The 20201-nt window shown below is 38.3% G+C and overlaps 2 protein-coding genes across 3 annotated transcripts; both read right to left on the bottom strand.

Annotated features, from left to right (window-relative positions):
- Nucleotides 1-7483: 7483 nt before the first annotated feature.
- On the bottom strand, nt 7484-11062 carry LOC149390193 (uncharacterized). Of its 2 annotated transcripts, none has more exons than XM_089620395.1 (11): nt 10774-11062; nt 10478-10696; nt 10127-10243; nt 9625-10053; nt 9285-9551; nt 8812-9200; nt 8554-8724; nt 8374-8478; nt 7995-8067; nt 7769-7873; nt 7484-7687 (listed from the first exon to the last, which is right to left on the bottom strand). In XM_089620395.1, exons 1-11 carry the CDS (start codon nt 10846-10848, stop codon nt 7604-7606), a joined length of 2034 nt encoding a protein of 677 aa, XP_089476521.1. In that variant the 5' UTR covers nt 10849-11062; the 3' UTR covers nt 7484-7603. The 2 variants fall into 2 exon arrangements, with proteins under 2 accessions (XP_089476521.1, XP_089476522.1); XM_089620396.1 differs by having other exon boundaries at nt 8374-8475.
- Nucleotides 10897-16673, bottom strand: LOC149390192 (uncharacterized). The gene is made up of 6 exons (XM_089619699.1): nt 16523-16673; nt 15002-16392; nt 13992-14946; nt 13252-13876; nt 11213-12352; nt 10897-11061 (listed from the first exon to the last, which is right to left on the bottom strand). The coding sequence occupies exons 1-6, from the start codon at nt 16630-16632 to the stop codon at nt 10897-10899; spliced, it is 4386 nt and encodes a 1461-aa protein (XP_089475825.1). The 5' UTR covers nt 16633-16673.
- Between the last annotated feature and the right edge of the window lie 3528 nt (nt 16674-20201).

The raw sequence follows: 20201 nt of genomic DNA, 5'->3' as shown, positions 1-20201 counted from the left end.
TGGTGTACGATGGGTTTAAGTTTTTTTTTAAAAAAATTATCGTACGATACCGTACGATATCGTACGATGCCATACGATACCATACGATGTCGTACGATGCTGTACGATAGTTTTTTTAAAAAATGTAAATTTTTTTGTTTTACGATGCTATACGAGTCTGTACGATGTCATACGATGAATTATGATTTTGACCTAATTTTGTTGTTTTTTTAGGACAATTTGAACTACATATACAACGTCTCATTCCCGGGACGTATCACCTACGGTGGGACGGGGATCTTGAAGCTGGTACGGAGGAGATTCGATGAGCTCGGCATAAAAGATCGAATCCTCGAGACTTCGTTCGAGCAATTTTTTTCAGAAAGCGAGCTTGGTTTCTCACCGGTACTCGTACATACTCTCCTTCAAAAGATGATCGAGGCGACGGTACGGGGGGAGATACATTTTGGTATCGGAGGCAAACGAGTAAGATTTGGACGCCTCGAGTACGCACTCGTCTCGGGGATGAGCTATGAAGACGGTCCGACCAAAGCCGAACAAGACCAGCGAAAGAGCGACCGATTGATCACGGACCACTTGAACTGCCTTGTCGGATGCAAGTTGAGCGCGTTAATCAATGCGTTCAACATATGTCAGAGTCATGACGATGCGTTCAAGCTCGGGCTGCTCGTATTTGTCTATGTGATAAGTGCATAATTCTTGTTATTTTGTTATCATTCTTCACCACGTTATTCATCGTAATCACTTGAAATCACGTTTACAATTGAACATCTTATGATTTGAGTGTTTACATGTGTTTAGGTGAATCCGGGGGAGTTCGGAGCTAAAATGTCAATTTTTGGAGGCAAACGGATCAGCGCACTGAAGAGGAGCAAAGCAGTAGCTGTACCGCGGTACAGCAGTCTAGTACCTAGGTACAGGAGTAAGAATCAGTGGCAGTACCGCGGTACAGCACACGGGTACCGCGGTACAGTTCCGTTAAAAGCCCAATACGACTCAAGTAAAGCCCATTCTGAGTACAATTAAAAAGGGGACTTCGGGATTTTGACCTAGCGGAAGGAGACTACGATTTTCAGAGCAAAAGAAGAGCCGCAAAGACTACGAAGAGAGAAGAGGACTTTCGGCGACAACTGGAGTACGGACGGTTTCCCCGTGGAGACCGTCCCGACTCCAAAACTCGTTCTATCTTCTTTCTCTTTTCTATTGCTTGTATTGTTTTTTATTTAATTATGTCTAGTTAGGTTTTGAACGGTTAAGGGGAATTTCAATCCCAAAACATGAATTGAAGATCTTGGTGTAGACTTTGTTTTTTATTTCTTATAATTTCCAAAACCCCCGATTCTTTGTATTACAATTATTTTTCCTGAAATTAGTTAGTCATTTAATTAATCTAGGTCCTTGTGGGTTCGACCTTTATTTGCTGCTATACTTGGTATTCAATTAAGGAATTTATTTTTTATCGCGGAACGACACGCATCACTATGGGTATCTTCTGGGGCAGCCGGCCAACAAAGCCATCGAGGAAAGGTGGCAGAAATTTATATACATCGTTGACGACCTCCCCTTCTTCTTCAAGATGCCTTGGGGAAATTTGAGTTGGGCGGAGACGTATTCCAGCCTCTCGGTGAACCTAAGGCATTATCACGAGACGCTGCAGAAGAAGTTGAAGGACAAGCCTGACGTGGCACAGAAAGAGGCCAAGTACACATTGACGGGTAATCTTCATACCCTTCATTACTGGGCGTACGAGGCTATCCCAGAGATCGGGATGAGGTTCGGGTCGAACCAGGGGATTCGTGTGCCTAGGATGCACTCGTGGTCTAGTAATGTGGTCATCATGGGCAAAGACATCGAGGCCGTCTTGTATAAAAAAACGGTAACTTTTTATTATTTAACGTTTATTAATGTATTTTACATTATTTTGGAATATTAATAATTGTTTTTGGTTTTTTAGGTGGGTGTTCTTCAAATGCTGAGACCAAGGGCAGCAGAGAGAATTTTTCACTCTCCTCGAGACACAGACGAGCAAATGTCTGTATCCCATAGACGTCGAGGGAGAAGACGCGACAGAGCCGCGAGATATCAAAGAAGAAATAGATCGAGTCGCGACTGTTGCAGAAGATGTCATCGTCGGAGACTCCGACGACGAACACGTGTCAGACACTCCCGGTGTTCATCTTGGTAGTCCAACCACTCCCGCAATGGGATCGAGGCCCACACCGACCACTCCCGCAATGGGATCGAGGCCCACACCGACCCATCGTGCCGACATTCCCGAGCCCTTTGTCCTAACACGGGAAATATGGGAAGAAATGCGAGCTTCCCAAGAACAACTGCGAGCATCTCAAGAACAACTGCTGCAATCACAAGGGATGGTCTTACATGCTCTTAGCACGAGCGGGCGTAGAATCGAGCGCATCAGGCAAAGCCAGGTTAGATTTAAATCAAGTTATGTTTAAGTTTAAATTTCATTTTAGAGTTAAGTATAAATATAATTTAACGTTTTAAAGTTAAGTTAAAATTACATTTTAGTTTAACTTTAATTTAACGTTTTAGAGTTAAGCTTAAATTTAATTTAACGTTTTAGAGTTAAGTTTAAATATCATTTTAGTTTAACTTTAATTTGACGTTTTAGAGTTAAGCTTAAATTTAATTTAACGTTTTAGAGTTAAGTTTAAATATCATTTTAGTTTAACTTTAATTTAACGTTTTAGAGTTAAGCTTAAATTTAATTTAACGTTTTAGAGTTAAGTTTAAATTTTATTTTATTTTTAGTTTTTGTGACAAGTTTAAATTTTGTGACATATTTTGTTACTTTGACTTGCAGCTTGATATGTGGAAGAGGCTTAACATTTTGTTCGAGGACGAAACGGGCTTGCCTGGGGTTGAGATTCCCACGACCCAAGCTGATGGTCGTCGTAAACGCCGGACCCCTCCTCATTCTCCTCCTCCTCATCCTCATCCTCCTCCTCCTCCGGCGGCTGGTCAAAAGCCGGCGTCTTCATCGCACGAGCCGTCTTCTTCGCATCGCGAGCCATCGAAGAAGTCGAAGAAGCTGTCTTCTACGCATCGCGAGTCGTCGAAGCGATCGGAGATCAGGCCGGTGACTTCGCCGAGGTTGTCGACGTCTACGTGAGTCCTCGTAGAGAAGACATTCCGGATAAACAACGCCGGCTCACAACTCCGCATAAAAGGAAAAGCCACAAGGCACAACTTACTCCGCCACGTCCAGATCGGCAAGTGCGACAAAAGTCGTCGCGTTGGGCCGATTTCACTGATCCGACGAGGACCAAGTATTCAGAAAAGCCGATCCCCAAGTTCAACCCATTGAAGGACGCGAGGCTAAAGGAGTTTAATAATTTCGTTAAGTGGTTGCGGACAAAAAATTGGGACGGCAAGTTCATGGAGTCTACTCGCTTGAAGACGTGCGATGGAGACACGAATTTCTTCGACACGATATTGACAGAAACCAGATGGCTACATGATTCGGTACGTTATTTATTATATTTTGCATTCCCTATCAAATTAAAATAACGATATATGTTTGTTATGTCTCAGCATATTGATGCTATAATTCACATGATTCGGGCTCGCCAACGAGCTATCGACGGATATCGGCAAGACGTCCGAATCATGGATTGTCGGTGGGTCCAGCACGTGTAAGGCCATCGAGCTGGGGGCAGAGCCCGAACCCGTGGACTGAGACATGAGGGCAACTATTACCCCGATGACTGGGTATAGGGACACCGATATTTTGCCTTGGGATGGTGCTCGCGAGATCCTGTTCGTCGTGAACTTCAAGAACCTTCATTGGTTCACATTTCGGATTGACATCGAGGCCTGGACCATTACCGTCCTCGATTTCCAAAAGGATCTCATGCAGTCGTCGATTAATCAAAATGACTTCACGGAGATGATGGAGGTACGTAAAATGTTATGTTAATATGTTTATTATTCAGACTTGGACTCGAGCATTTGCTAGGATTGTGGTCATAGGTGGTTTCTTCAAGAACCATCCCCACTCTTACCAGGAGAGTGAGCACGGTGATATTAAGTTCACTAACCCGACGTGGCTCGTCGATCAAAATGTCCCACAATGTGCATACGGGTAAACATGTTTACATTTTTCGTTACAAGTTTTGTAGAAGTAAGTTTTTTTTTACAAGTTAGTTTTTTTTTAAAAGTTATTTTACAAGTATGTTTGTTTTTTTTTTTGACAAGTTTTAAACAAGTTAGTTTTTTGACAAGTTTTGACAAGTTTGTTTATATTTTACAACTTTTTTTAGACATGTTTTTTGACAAGTTATTTTAGAAGTTTGTTTATTTTTTTTTTACAAGTTATGATATTCAACTTTTTTTGAAAAGTTATTTTACAAGTTTGTTTATTTTTTGACAAGATTTTTTACAAGTTCTTTTAAAAAAAGTTTGTTTTTGACAAGTTTGTTTATATTTTGCAACTTTTTTTAGACACGTTTTTTGATAAGTTATTTTAGAAGTTTGTTTTTTTTACAAGTTATGATATTCAACTTTTTTTGAAAAGTTATTTTACAAGTTTGTTTATTTTTTTGACAAGATTTTTTACAAGTTCTTTTAAAAAAGTTTGTTTTTGACAAGTTTGTTTATATTTTACAACTTTTTTTAGACACGTTTTTTGACAAGTTATTTTAGAAGTTCAACTTGTGCGCTATCTCTTCTTGTTCGAAAAACCAAGTTTGGAGTGTGAATCGAATAAACTCGAGCAACGTCGTAATGGGAAACGTCCTAGCATTCCTTGTTTTATTGTTGAAGCTTTCTGCATTGTTGGTCGTCATTAGGTCGTACCTATATAAAACCAACGACGTTTATATAATCAACGATATTAAAAATTCAGTACAAAAGAAGTTCTAGACTTTTACCGTTTTCCAAGAACGAAAGCTCGGGCCCACCGATCGACACCAACTTCTTCGAGATACTTTGCCATCTCGACATCCTTACGTCTCAACTGTCTAAAATTAGCTTCAAATGCTGTTTTATTGAAGGCGTAAGCAGCATCGTAAAGTTCAAAGCGACAATGGTCTGTCTTGAACTTGTATTGGACATTCAGTTGTAAATGATGGTAACATGCTCCATGAGGGATACCAGGAAACACAACCTCGACACCATGTATGATGCTAACGTGGCGATCGGATATGAACGCCAAATTAGGTACGTCTTCACCGATAGCTTCTCGCAATCTTCTCAAAAACCAAATCCAAGAAGCATGACACTCGCTATCTATAACTCCAAATGCAAGTGGATATAATTGTGAATTCGCATCCATTGCAATTGCGCAAAGCAACTGTCCGCCGTATTTTGTCTTCAGAAATACACTGTCCAATGCTATGACCGGCCGACATGCTTTGAAGCATCTACGACACGCCCCAATGGAAAAGAAAGCATACTTGAATTTGTCACCATCTTGCACAAAGTCTGTTAACGTCCCAGGATTCTTTTGCTTCAACATGTACAGCCAAGACGGTAACTTCTGGTACGATTGTTCCGGCGTACCCCGCACGTACCCAATAGCTTTCTCCCTGGATCTCCAAGATTTCAAATACGATATGTTCACACCCCATCTTGTCTTCACTTCTTCCCTGACGTTATGCGCCGAATACTCCGCCATAGAGTTAATTGAGTATTTGTCTTTAAATATGTGGCCGATGACCCATGGTGCCGCTCCTCGATGGCCTTCTGTTCGAACAACACGGGCACATGAGTGTTTACCCTCGTACGACGTAATCTCCCACATCTCAGACCACTGCACGACACCCCTCAACCTCCATGTGCATCTCTCGTCTTTGCATAGAACATACCATCTCTTTTTCGAAGAAGATTTCACTCTAAATTCGAAATTATGTTTCAACGCGTACAAGTGGATATATTTCTTCAGTTCATGCTTGTTTTCAAATTGTTGCCCAATATATATTTCTTCTGAGCTACCTGTTAGTTTCAAAGGTTAGTTAAACAATAGGTGGTTTCAGATTATACTTGAATCTCATTTGAATCCACTTAAATTACCTGTAGAAGAATGACTTGGATAATGACTCGGGTTTTCCTTCACAACATCATCGGCGGTGAACTCGGGTACTTTCCATGAATAAGGAACGATAGGTGATCCGATCATCGGAGGCTCACGCTGACATTGACCCGATGGTTCACAATGACCCGTTGGTACTGTAAACGTTTCCACAAATTCTTCATATTCTTCGGGATTGGCGAATTCTACAAATTCTTCACCCCTACCATTGTTATCTCCGTCATATCCGTCACTATTCTCTTCATCACCATCGCCACCTTCGTTTTCATCACCTTCGCCACCTTTGTTTTCATCACCTTTTCCACCTTCGTATTCATCACCTTCGTCACTATTGTGTCCATCATATTCGTCACTGTTGTGATTACAATCTCTATCACGCCTGTATACTTCGTCACTGTTTTCGGCACCCTTGTACTCGTTAAACAAGTCATCGTCACAGCCACCGTCTTTGTTTTCAATTATAGGATCATTTTGTCGATCCTCGATAACAAGAGTATTCCGTCTCTTGTTCGGTTCATTGCGAGACACCCTTCCAACTTCCACATCTTTCCCTTTACATACTCCTCGATACGCAATAGGTGCAATGATCTGTTTCGGCACCAAACTTACACAAAGTGGAAATGTATTATGATATTTGTGCTTCATAAAATGAGAAACATCACCATTGTCCTTCAATACGGCAGGACCCAGCAGAATTGTACCAACTGTGTATGGGACTTCGAGTTTTAAGTCGAACGCGAATCTGTCTAACTCGAACTTCTCGTATAACAAATCTACTAACTCCGTGTACGTTACCTCTTTCGGAACTACGAATGCACGTATTTCTACATTGGTGTAAACCCATTGGTGTCCTTCAGTCTCCCAAGTGCCGTTAACCATGACAAAAACTGCAAAAAACAGTCAAACTATGCAAAATTAGCTTCTATATCGTACAGCATCGTACAGAGTTGTATCGTACAGCGTCGTACAGTATCGTACAACAACGTACAGAGCGTAATTTTTTTTTCTAAATTTCATCCTACAAAAAAGTTAAATCTCATCCCTACACTACTAGACAAATAGCTTTTGGTGGCAGTTTTTTAATGCTACTAAATACAAAAGATGGCATTTAAAAAGTGCTACCTATGTGAGTGCAACTAAAAACTGTTTACTCTTTAGTGGCGGTCAAAATTTAGATGGCGGTCATTATTTAAACGCCATTAAATAAAAAGAACCGCCACTAAAAGAAGTGCTTCCAAAAATAGTTGTCTACTAATTTTTTTTAGTGGCACTATTATTTTAACCGCCATGTATTTGTAATTATTTATTTATATACAATTTTATTTATAAATATATATTTTTTATTAAAAAATAATATATCATTTTTTTCAAAAAATCATAAATTTCGAATTTAATATTTAAATATTTTATTTGCACTAAAATTAAAGAAAACAAGTAGATAATTTATACTACAACCAACAAAATAAATGTATTACAAAGAGAATTTTTGTTATGAACAAGTTTTCAAATACTAATAACACACTAATGAAAAAATGATTTGCAAAGTCCTTAGAGAAACGGAGTTAGAGTATCCGCCCATTCACTTCGGAGTTCATCGATCTCTTTTTGCATGTAAGTGATTTTCTGATTGAACTGCAAAAAGAGAAAAATATCCGTTAACACTTGTGTTTTAAACGTGAAACACATTGTCAATGTAGTATAATTTTTTCTTACCGCATTTTCCATCAAATCAATAGCTCTTGTTGAAGAATAAACAAGTGCTCGCATGTAAGACAAAATATAATATCCGCATTCCACATTCGTAGGTTGACGGGGACACTATAAAGAAAAGTAGAAAATTTTACCTATTAATTAATATATATATATATATATATATATAACATAGCATATATAATAAATAATTAAATAATTTTAAATAAAAATACTTAAAAGAACTTACAACAACACGTTTCCACGATAGCTTTTCGGTGCTGGATTTTCTTTGAAGAACATTGTTGAACATTCCAAAAGCCCTATATCATAATTTAATATTAAATAACTTGTAATAAATATTGCTAAATATCTATCTATGCATTGATATCTTTTCATGGTTGTGTAAATTCACTCATTCATTTCAATCAAATTCTACGCAGTGTACTAATTTGCAATATTGTCTCAGTATCAATTGATACCTGCATGGCAGCCTCAACTCTCAGTACATGCTATAAAACAAAACCCTAATAATAACTTCTACGGTTAGGTTTATGTCAACTCCAGTATTTATTAAAAAATAACCCTAGCCACATATCAATGATCAGACAAGTAGTAAATATACTTACTTGTTAAGCAAATCTTCAAGCTCTGTAGGAACACATCCACGGATAGGATCCAAGTAGTAAATAGTCTCAAAATATGGATGAACGACGCACAAAACCCAATGCCTTCTAAATATACAAAACATAAATATATTAATAACAAAAGCATTGGTTAAGAAATATAAAACCAAAGATATTACTTACCCAGTATTGATAGGGAAAAAAATAAGTTGACCATCCATAGCTAAAGCTAAACTATTAGCCACAATTTTCGCTCGTTCCTCTAAAGATCCGATGCGAAATGATGTGCATCGTGGATCTATAAAAGAGAATGAAGAACGCTGACTTGATCGACCTACGACTTCATCTAGATACCTAGAAGCTCAAGTAAAAGATAAAATATTATTAGATCAATAATAACATTATTAATAGACTTGTAGTTACTAAGAAAAAAAAACTAACCTTATGTAGAACACAACACAAATGGCAGATATTTCTTCCATTCTACAAAATTGTATAATATCCTCTTGCGGGATATACAGCGTCTCGATGTACCCAAACACTTTGAGTGGAACTTCCACTGTACTGGAACGATTCATATTCTTACGAGCATAAATGAGCAAAAACTTGCAAGCGGTGGGAAGATTTTCTAAATCGTCTAGAATTTCATTCGACATTGCCGATTCTTTAACTTGTTGATATTGACGCTCATGATCTGATTGTTCAACCAAATCCCCAACTTCAAACGGTGATTGAGTTTCAATGAACGTTGGGTAATATGGAGTCGGAGATGTAGTCTTTTTTTCCTTATATGTGCGAGCTTTTTTGGTATCTGCCTTATCTTTTAATTCCTATATAATGAGTTCATGTCACTAATTTGAATCGAAAAAATTAAGTAATGTAATGAAACGAAATTAAGTGTAAGAGAAAATTACCAAAGTATCACCCATCAACGCCACTAAAGATTTTGGCCATTCAACAATTGACCCAACTGCATCATTTACGGTGACTATTTCATCATCGACGGGAATGGGAATTTCGATTTCACCTTTGCCTTCTAGTGCAAAATCAATAGTAACACGGTAGTTCATTGCACTTAGAGGTCGCCCATGGATGGTAGGATTTATTGTATCAATCTCTAAGATGTTTCCTCGTGCAACAATGTTGTCAATTGATCCGATGGCCAACTCACATGCTTTCACCTACGTTAGAAATTGAACAAATGCAATACATAAATAAATATATAAATAACAAGTCAGAGACATTTTTGCTAACCTTTGGAGCTTGATTTGAAAGATTAGTATCCAAATCTTTATATGTTGCTGAAGTTGGATCTATATCGTTAGTTGTTTGTGAGCTGGAATACTTCACACCAAAAAACGTGTCGTCCTCTTCTTTTTCTCCTAATCGAGCTTGAAGTTCACTGATTTTTAGAAGAAGTTCTTCTTGAGTTGCTTCATATTTCTCCATTTTCGACTGTTGTGACTGTAGCATTTCTCGTTGTTCCCTCAATAATTCTGCTTCTTGCTCTCTAGATTGTTTTACATTGTTTTTGGATTTTTTGTAGAACTCCTTCATAGTGACCCCAGCTCCAACACCTCGAAGGCGGCCAGAACGATCAGGTTTATCCAAAGCTTGGGCTAAGATGTCATTGGTTTTGTGTACTGGAAGTAATCCTTTCTCGTGCAACTGACTGAATTCTTCCTACAAAAATATTTAAGAATAATGCTAGTTATAAATTTAAAATATGAAAAATTGGAAGTAATTGATACCGTACAATTCTATTTGCATAATATCGACTCTCATCGTCTAATGATTTTGCTTTCTTATCTTTCCGTGCCTCCACCCATATTTTTTCTCGGCCGTAATCAAGGGGAACATCACTTTTCGCTTGCTGTAAAGAAATAAAATAATTTGTTATACAAAACAAATAAGAAATAATCCCAAGTAACTAATGTATTTACCAATTCCGCTTCAAGTCCAGCGTATCCTTTACGACCCGTGCGATGAGGACATGTAACTAGTTTTGCCCTTTTTGATTGTTTCTCACTGAGTTCCTGCAAAACCAAGCTTGTTTTAAAAGCATTCTAAATGAATTAATGATATAAATATTAACTAGTTCACCTACCAAAAAACATGCTGATTTTCTTGAAGCAACAAAAAGATCCCAATCAGATTGACAAATTTGTGGATATTTGAGTGGAGGTTTCTTGAATGCCGCCTGATTTTTAGTCTTCACAAACGGTCTTATATATTGGGTATTCAACTTATTTTTAAAGTTGCTCCATTTTCTTCCAATGGAATTCAATTCTTTCTCTCTTCTGTCCTCTTCTAGGTCAAAAGTTTGCTAGACATGAATAAAAATATTAGAAAATTCTTTCAGGATGTACTTGATATTTAATAATAATAAAAAATATTACTTACCACAAGAACTTCCCAAAGCTTGTCTTTGGTGGTAGATGGAACTGCGTGCCAATCACTAATTGCCAATGGAACCATATTTCTTGCCAAGACACCATGATAGCTCTTTAAATTCGAAGCATTAATTCATACTCCTTGATTGTGACGGTTGTAACTGACGTTTATTTTTTCTCCTTGACTTCTTTTGCGTGTGAGGTTCTTCATGATCGTTTGACCTCTTACTCTTCTATTAGACTTGTCCTTTCTTTTATCCTGGTTAGGATTTGGCGGTTCTTCTTGATCAGAATCCATCTACAAATTATGACAAAAATGTTATAATATATGTACAGTATATAAAATGATCACAATAAAGTAAGGCTTATAATAAAAACATGTATTTCAATCACAACTGTGGCGGCTGTAACAATAAAGGTTTTGCATATCACAATAATAAAAAAAAAACTTGTATTTCAGTCAAAACTGAGTGGTACTGATCAACGGAGAAGTCGTCGAACTCGTCAACCGCAAGGACCGGCGAGGCGGAGAAGTCGTCGAACTCGTCGACCGCAAGGACCGGCAAGGCAGAGAAGTCGTCGAACTCGCCGACCGCAAGGACCGGCGAGGCGGAGAAGTCGTCGAACTCGTCGACCGCAAGGACCAGCGAGGCGGAGAAGTCGTCGAACTCGTCGACCGCAAGGACCGGCGAGGCGGAGAAGTCGTCGAACTCGTCGACCGCAAGGACCGGCGAGGCGGAGAAGTCGTCGAACTCGCCGACCGCAAGGACCGGCGAGGCGGAGAACTCGTCGAACTCGTCGACCGCAAGGACCGGCGAGGCGGAGAACTCGTCGAACTCGTCGACCGCAAGGACCGGCGAGGCGGAGAAGTCGTCGTCGAACTCGTCGACCGCAAGGATCGGCGAGGCAGAGAAGTCGTCGAACTCGCCGACCGCAAGGACCGGCGAGGCGGAGAAGTCGTCGAACTCATCGACCGCAAGGACCGGCGAGGCGGAGAAGTCGTCGAACTCGCCGACCGCAAGGACCGGCGAGGCGGAGAAGTCGTCGAACTCGCCGACCGCAAGGACCGGCGAGGCGGAGAAGTCGTCGTCGAACTCGTCGACCGCAAGGTTCGGCGAGGCAGAGAAGTCGTCGAACTCGCCGACCGCAAGGACCGGCGAGGCGGAGAAGTCGTCGAACTCATCGACCGCAAGGACCGGCGAGGCGGAGAAGTCGTCGAACTCGCCGACCGCAAGGACCGGCGAGGCGGAGAAGTCGTCGTCGAACTCGTCGACTGCAAGGATCGGCGAGGCAGAGAAGTCGTCGAACTCGCCGACCGCAAGGATCGGCGAGGCGGAGAAGTCGTCGAACTCATCGACCGCAAGGACCGGCGAGGCGGAGAAGTCGTCGAACTCGCCGACCGCAAGGACCGGCGAGGCGGAGAAGTCGTCGTCGAACTCGTCGACCGCAAGGATCGGCGAGGCAGAGAAGTCGTCGTCGAACTCGTCGACCGCAAGGATCGGCGAGGCAGAGAAGTCGTCGAACTCGCCGACCGCAAGGACCGGCGAGGCGGAGACGTCGTCGACCGGCTTCTCCGCCTCCGGCGTATCCTATGACAGGGTTATTGATTGCTGTATTCTTTACAAACAATTAGCGTAAAATATGATTGCTGTACAACTATTATTCTAATATATTAGTTTTCCTTGTCTAACTACCTGATGAAAAAATGTGGGAAAACGAAAATAAAGAGGGAATAATTCAACAGAGAAGTTTGAGAATTGTGAAAACTTTAGTGGAGAGAGAGAGAGACCTGCGGGATTGGAGTTGCAGAGGAAAAAAGAGGAGCTTCATAAACTTCCAAGAAACTATTGTATTCCAGTATTTTAGGTGATTATCTGAGGAAAAAAAGGCGGGAAAACGAAAATAAAGAGGGAAAGATTAAAGAGAGAGGTTTGAGAAATGGGGAAATTTTATTTCGTGGAATTTTTTAAACGTGGGACTTTTTTTTTTTTTTTTCTTTTTAATCATCCCTACATCTACTCACGTAATTAACTGACTCTAGCTTGTTTGAAGGAGAAAAATACATAACTGCTTGAATCTGCTATTTATGAATATATATTCATATATATTATATGATCACATATACCACGTATAAGAAAATAACAAACACAAAGTAAAACATAATATTTAATTCTAATATCAATAATATATATATATATATATATATATATATATAAGATGAGTATATATTATACTGATGAGTCAAACCAAGAAGAACAGAATAAATATTTCATTCTAATAAAATAAAATAAAAAAAGCAAACGAACTAGATAAAATGCAAATAATTTTTTTTTTTTATTAAGAAGTCATACCAGTCTTAAATTCGATGATCAATCCAAATCCCATCACAATCGAAACGCGCGTAAGCATTAGATGTATCATCTTCATCGTGCATATCTTCTCTAGACAAATGGGCGGTCAATCGATGAGGATCCTGGATATCATCGACATCCTCGTCTTCACCAAATGCTATATTAAAATTTCGTTGGGGTGAAACAACGACTATTGACTTTGTTCTATCTTTCGGATCTTGAACATAGAAGACTTGTTTGGCTTGAGATGCCATTATGAACGGGTCAGATTTATGACCTTTCTTGGTCAAATCAACAATGGTGAATCCGTGTTGATCAACTATCAAACCGTTATTGTTGTCAACCCAATCACACTTGAACACGGGAACGCGAAGGGTGTGATAATCAAGCTCCCATATTTCTTGAATGACCCCGTAATATGCCATATCTCTATATACCGGATTTTGATCTTTAGCACTAGAGAAGTGATTAGCTTTTGCAACAATACTAACACCGCTATTTTGCATAGTACGTACATCATCGAGTGATTTAACATTAAATCTATACCCATTAATGATGTAAGCATTATGCTTAATAACATACATTTTAGGTGTATGAGCTATCCATTTCAGCGATTCCGTTATGTTGTGTCTCTCTTCTTGTAGTTGACTTTCAACTCTATCTCGTAACCAATTTATGAAAGTACGACGATGCTCATCGTAAAACCATTTCTCACGCTTTGATTTTGTACGATTTATTTCCTTTAAAAACTTCATATGCTCCCTGCATGTCAAAAAAAATAATTAGTCATGTCAATTTTGTTTTATTAATCATTATAAGATTTCATCAAGTTAAACAAGCATATGAGTAAAAGAATTAAGGTTATGACATGAATTACCCAACATAAGGAGCGACTTCAATAGAATTTTGCAAAACAACACTATGTGCTTGAGCCCATAGAGATCGATCAACTTGCATAGTAATCCCTGCTCCGATTATAGCTTTCCCATTTTCATATGAATCATATCGAGGTTTAGGCACTCCGATTTCAATAGTAGTTGATAGATATTCTGAGCAAAACTCTACTGCTTCTTCTATGATATAGCCCTCTACAATGCTAGCTTCCGGTCGATTTCGATTCCTCACATAACCTTTCAAAATTTTCATGTACCTTTCAAAAGGGTACATCCACCGAAAAAAGAGAGGTCCACACAACTTGAGTTCACGAACAAGGTGTACAGCTAAGTGGACCATAATATCAAAAAACGAAGGTGGAAAAGTTTTTTCAAGCACACATAATGTTTCCACGATATCTCGTTGCAACTGATCTAACTTGGCAACATCAACAACTTTGTCACATATTGCGTTAAAGAAAAAGCAAAATTTTGTAATAACACGTCGAAGATTTTCAGAGACTATGCACCGAATCGCAATAGGAAGGAACTGTTGCATCAAAGTATGGCAATCATGAGACTTTAGTCCATATAATTTCAAATCTTTCATCGATACGAGATTTCGAATATTGGACGAGTATCCTTCCGGAACCTTGATATTTGCTAAGGATTGACAAAACTGTTCTCTTTCAATCTTTGATAAATTATAGCATGCTGGCGGAATGTAACTTCGACTTCCTACAGTCACCGGCACTAATTTTGGCATTATCTGCATTTCCTCAAGGTCCAAGCGTGCTGTATATCCATCCTTAGTCTTACCCGGAATATTAAGTAGTGTACCTATGATACTCTCGCATACATTTTTTTCGATGTGCATTACGTCTAAGTTGTGGCGTACCAATAGTTGGTCCCAATATTCAAGCTCGAAAAATATTGACTTTTTTTTTCCAACATTTGTCCCTTTCTGTTTCTTCTTCCAAATCCTGATTTGTTGAGTTTTCTTCACTTCGAGGACGCTTCTTGGACTTTATTTTCTTACCTTTTCCAAACTGAAAATTCAACTTGCTCACTCTGAGTCTCACTTGTGCTCCCGTTAATATTTTTGGAGCTTTTCTAACCTCTTTCCCTCCATAAAATTGTTTACTTTTTCTGAAGGGATGATCTTTAGGTAAAAACCGTCTATGCCCAAGATAGCAATTTTTTTTTCCATGTGTCAGTCTATGTGAGCTTATTTCGTCCCCGCATATTGGACATGCATGATAGCCTTTGACATTGTGCCCAGACAAATTTCCATAAGCAGGATAGTCGCTAATTGTCCATAATAAGATTCCACGCATTGTAAAATACTCATATGCATGAGCATCATACGTTCTTTCTTCACCTTTCCAAAGCTGTTGTAGATCTTCAATCAATGGTGCTAGATACACGTCAATGTCATTTCCAGGTTGTTTACTTCCAGATATCAACGATGTTAACATCATATATTTTCTTTTCATGCACAGAGAAGGAGGCAAATTGTATATCACAAGTATAACTGGCCAACAACTATACTGACTATTGAGCGATCGAAAAGGATTTATACCATCCGTAGATAGCCCGAGACGAAGATTTCTGGGCTCATCACCAAATTCTGGATATTTGTGATCAATGGACTTCCACGATGGTGAATCTGCAGGGTGTCGAAGATTTCCATCTACAACTCTGTCAGTTGCATGCCAAATTAAATTTTTTGCATGTTCTGGATTTCGAAAAAGTCTCTTGAAACGCGAAATCGGTGACAAGTACCATAAAACTTTTGCAGGGATTCCTTCCATTACCTCGTCAGAATTTTTTTTCTTTTTCCATCTTGATATATCACAAACTGGGCAACGATCTTCATCCTCGTAGGCTTTTCTGTACAAGATACAATCGTTTGGACAAGCATGTATCTTCTCATAATCCATACCCAAGGCAGATAATTTCTTTTTTGCTGCATATTCAGATGGAGGTATTCCATTATCTTCTGGCAACATTTTCTTCAGCAAATCAAGCAGCTCTGAAAATCCTTTGTCACTCAAACTGTTTCTTGCTTTAAAGCTGTACAACTCAACCAATGCAGATAAATTAGTATACTTGTCACAACCTTGGTATAAAGGTTTTTTTGCATCCGATAATAAGTCATTGAACATCGTAGGATCATCAATTAATTGCTCCTCTGCATCTTCTACCATTACTTCGGGATTATCATTATAGTCACTAGCATAATTTGAGCGTGACTTTTGGCGTTGAAAATTTGCACTTCGTCTCGTTTCTTCGCCATGAAATATCCATTCTTTATAACTTTGATCTATGCCATTAAAATACAAGTGTGTTCGAACATCATCTAGTTCAAGTTTTTTTATGTTTCCACATTTCAAACACGGACACCTGATAAAATTCGATTTCAGAGGAAAAAAAACTATATCAATAAAGATATACTTTGGAGACACTTAAGGTCGACGCCTTATGATAAAACTAGTAGCCAATCAACTAAACGAAAATCTATTACACTACTTACCTGATACAATTTTGACCACCGGCGTGTATGGAACTGAACTTCAAAAATTCTTCAACTCCCAAACTAAATGCTTCAGTAGTTCGATTTGCGGTCATCCAACTTTTATCCATCGTCAACCTATACAAATAAAAAAAAATTGAAAAATATTCCAAATCGCAATAAAAAAAAATCCAATAAATCTGAGAGCAATTAATAGTTGTGGGTTTTTTTTTTATATAAACCTTAGTATTTTTTTTATACATATGTACACTAAATATAAAAAAAAAGCATTGCGGTCTTGAAAAGTACCCACTTGAATTCTTGAAAACATTGCGTTCTTGAAAATTGGCTTAAGGGGTTGCATGACTTTTTGTTACATAATGTGTACATAATGAGTGTTATTTATTTTTTTAAAAAAAAGAAGAAAAAAAAAAAGAGTACATCACCTGTTGTGTTCTTATGATTTCCAGGTCTCTGGAGATGGAAGAAAAAAAATATGAATCCAACAATATAAGTTTGTAAGTTTTATAACTATTAATAAAATTTACTGGTCGTATCTATATATAGAGTTGATACCTCCATCATTAGTTGGAGTAGGAGTAGGATTCGTTTCTTAAAAATATTAATACGTTTAAAATTTTATTTTATTTTTTAAATGAAGTCTTTTTTTGCCAACGTGAGAGTGAGAGAAAGAGGTTAGACAAATTTTATTTTATTTTTTATATGAAGTCTTTTATTGCCGGCGTGAGAGTGAGAGAAAGAGGTTAGACAAACAATAAATTTTGGTGGCGGTTATAGAATACATTATATAATATCATATAATACAATATCTTTGTATATCTGCCTCTTTTAGGTAGATAACAACCACGTTTCAAAAAAAAAAAGGTAGATAACAACCAGAGCAAAAAAATGGCCGAGTACCAACCAGACACTTGCAGACTTGCAGTGGAGGTCAGACTCAAGCTTGGCGTTGAGGAGTTAGAGTTTTCCGGCACAGGATCTCAGCTCTTCGAGGCCGGAGTGAAGCTCGGCAACGTCAAATCAGATTCGTCTAGCAAGGATCGGAGCTATTCGACTCCGGAATGGAGCTCGACGAGGTCCAGTCGAAGTTCTCCGACCTGAGATCTAAGATCCTCGACATTGGATCCGAGCTCGTTGACGCCGACTCGAAGAATATCGACATCGACAAGGAGCTTTGTGAAAGACCGAGGAAAATCAAGTGCTCGAGGTCGGGGACGGCACGGCGATGGAGATGTAGCGGAGTACAAGGGACTCCGAAAACAGAGTGGAGGGCGAGTGACTGCGTGGTCTCGAAGATTCGCAATAAGTTCGCCGGAAAAATTTAATTTCAGATGACGACGGTGACAAGGTTAACTTCATCTACGCAGTACAAGTGCCTGGAAATGCTCGAATTCCAAATTTCCAATGGGGAAGATGATGCTGACGTTGTGTTGAGAATTTGGACCTTAATGGGCCACTAGGCTGCTTGTGTTTTTAATTGGGTCTGGGCTTTATTTTTACTTCCAGAGTTGATATAGACTGAAATGCTACTGCTAAACTAATTGGGATTATTCCTAAACTATGACCTCCACACTAATTTTGGACCAAAATCCAATATGTCTAAATTAATCCAAATCTATGACTACCCATTTGATTAAATTACGTTTTTAACCTTATTCTTTATTTTTCCTCTTTTCATTTCTTATCCCTCTAGTCAGTTTTTTTTTTTTTTTTAAAACAATCCACATCCTCTCTCTCTCTCTCTCTCTGCGTCCAAAAAACCCCATTTCTCTCATCCATGAATGTTTTTTTTAAGCATTTTCTTCATTCATTATGAACAGCTCTATCCCCAAACCTTCATCTTCTCCCATCTTCGACGCTGAAGCTCCTGGGAACGATGGTCATGGCCGCCGGAGAGCAGCCCGTGGCCGCCGGAGAGCAGCCCATGGCCATCCCGGCGGCGGCGACCTCGAAGTGTCCGCCGAAACAGCCCGCCATGGATTCCGCGTAGAATTTATGTGGTTTTTAAAGTTAAAAAACAAAGAAAAAAGATTATCGGGATTCTGGATCATTTTGAAAAGTTTCTGAAAATTTCTGGGTTTTCGTTGAAGATTTATTGACGTTGATGTCAATAAATATGCATTTTTATTGACATCAATGTCAATAAATCTTCAACGAAAACCCAGAAATTTCCAGAAACTTTCAAAATTTTCCAGAATCGCGAGAATCGTTTTTTCTTTGTTTCTAAACTTCAAAAACCACAGAAATTCAACGACTTAAAGAAAGATGAACCCAAACAAAGAAATCCCCCGCCAAGAAATCCAAACCCTCGCCTGAGAAATCGCCCCCGGTGGTGCGTAGAAGTCCTCGCGTTTCCCATCCCAGCGCCGATGGGTCAAAGCCGAGCGTGGTTATGTGTTGTTGAGATGTTAATTATGTTACTAAAAATGCATCTCTAACTCTTGGTGCCCAAATTTTTTTTTTAAACAAAGCTGTTGTTTCCCAATTTTGATAACATGTGTTTGGTGTTGTCGGGGTCGTTGACAGTAGCTAGTTTATTGATAACAATGTCAAACCTGCCGGTTTATTGACATTGATGTCAATAAACCAGACAGTTTATTGACATTGATGTCAATAAACCTGACAGTTTATTGACATCAATGTCAATAAACCGACAGGTTTGGCATTGTTAATAAAATTGAGGGTATTTTTGTACTTAAAAAAAATAGATAGTCATAGTTTAGGATTAAATTGAACTTATTTGATTTTGGTCCAAAATCATTGTGGAGGTCATAGAATAGGAATAATCCCAAACTAATTACCTAGCTTAATATTAGCCTTCAGTAGTCTAGAATGATGAAATGGGTGTGAATGAATGAAAAGCAATTTAGATTTACATATTTTCTTTGTATTTGGATATCCGCCTCTTTAAGATTTTATTTTATATTATAATTAAATAACTAGTTTTTTAGGCATTAATTTACATAATATCATATAAATACATTATAATAAATGAATAAAATAAATAATTTTGGTGGCGGTTATGAGTGCCATCTTTTTCAATGATTTAGCAGCGCTTGATTTATGAATGCCTTTTTTTGGTAGGTAAATGTTTTGGTGGCAGTTTGAATATAATTGCCACTGAAAATATAAAATAGATGGCAGTCTTTCAGCAAAACGCCACCTTTCAAGTGCCACTAAATATCATTTTTCTAGTAGTGCTACCATATCGTATACCATCGTACAAACAAGTTAAAACTCAGATTTTGGACTATGTTTTCAGATCTGATCGATTTTTATTGCTACATTCTATCATATACAATCATAAACTTTGTAAAAATGATTAAGTTAGTAATCTTACCCATGATTCTTTTGAAACCCGCTTAAGTAGAGAGGATTTGAGTGTGATTGAAATGATAAAAATGAAGAGTGAGAGATGTATAGGGTTCAGAGGGGTATTTTTGTCCGATTTTGGGTCAAAAATCTATTTTTAGATATTTTTAAACATTAGGGTCTAATCTTGACATTTAATGGATTATTAAGCCCAATTAATGAAATTTCTCTTTAAAAAGTTTTTATCCAAAATCTAATAAATTATTTTTATTCCAAAAGTTTGAACATTTATTGACAATATTGTACATAAATGTGTGTTTATTAATAAATCGGTATTTATTGAAAAACTTAGTTATAGTTGTGAAAT

The sequence above is a fragment of the Urtica dioica genome, chromosome 7, assembly GCF_054948205.1.
Source record: "Urtica dioica subsp. dioica isolate 48M chromosome 7, U.dioica_male_clone48M_v1_H2, whole genome shotgun sequence".
Lineage (NCBI taxonomy): Eukaryota > Viridiplantae > Streptophyta > Magnoliopsida > Rosales > Urticaceae > Urtica > Urtica dioica.
The sequence above is the reverse complement of the archived record's forward strand: the minus strand, read 5'-3'. Positions and strand labels throughout refer to the sequence as shown.

Coding starts and splice junctions, on each gene's coding strand:
- LOC149390193 (XM_089620395.1), bottom strand. CDS start 10,848: ATGGTTCCATTGGCAATTAGTGATTGGCACGCAGTTCCATCTACCACC. Junction 10,697..10,773: donor AGCTTTGGGAAGTTCTTGTG/GTAAGTAATATT, acceptor ATTCATGTCTAG/CAAACTTTTGACCTAGAAGA. Junction 8,068..8,373: donor CTTGAAGATTTGCTTAACAA/GTAAGTATATTT, acceptor ATTATGATATAG/GGCTTTTGGAATGTTCAACA.
- LOC149390192 (XM_089619699.1), bottom strand. CDS start 16,632: ATGGATAAAAGTTGGATGACCGCAAATCGAACTACTGAAGCATTTAGT. Junction 13,877..13,991: donor GAAGTCGCTCCTTATGTTGG/GTAATTCATGTC, acceptor TTTGACATGCAG/GGAGCATATGAAGTTTTTAA. Junction 11,062..11,212: donor CAGTTTTGACTGAAATACAA/GTTTTTTTTTTA, acceptor CATAATTTGTAG/ATGGATTCTGATCAAGAAGA.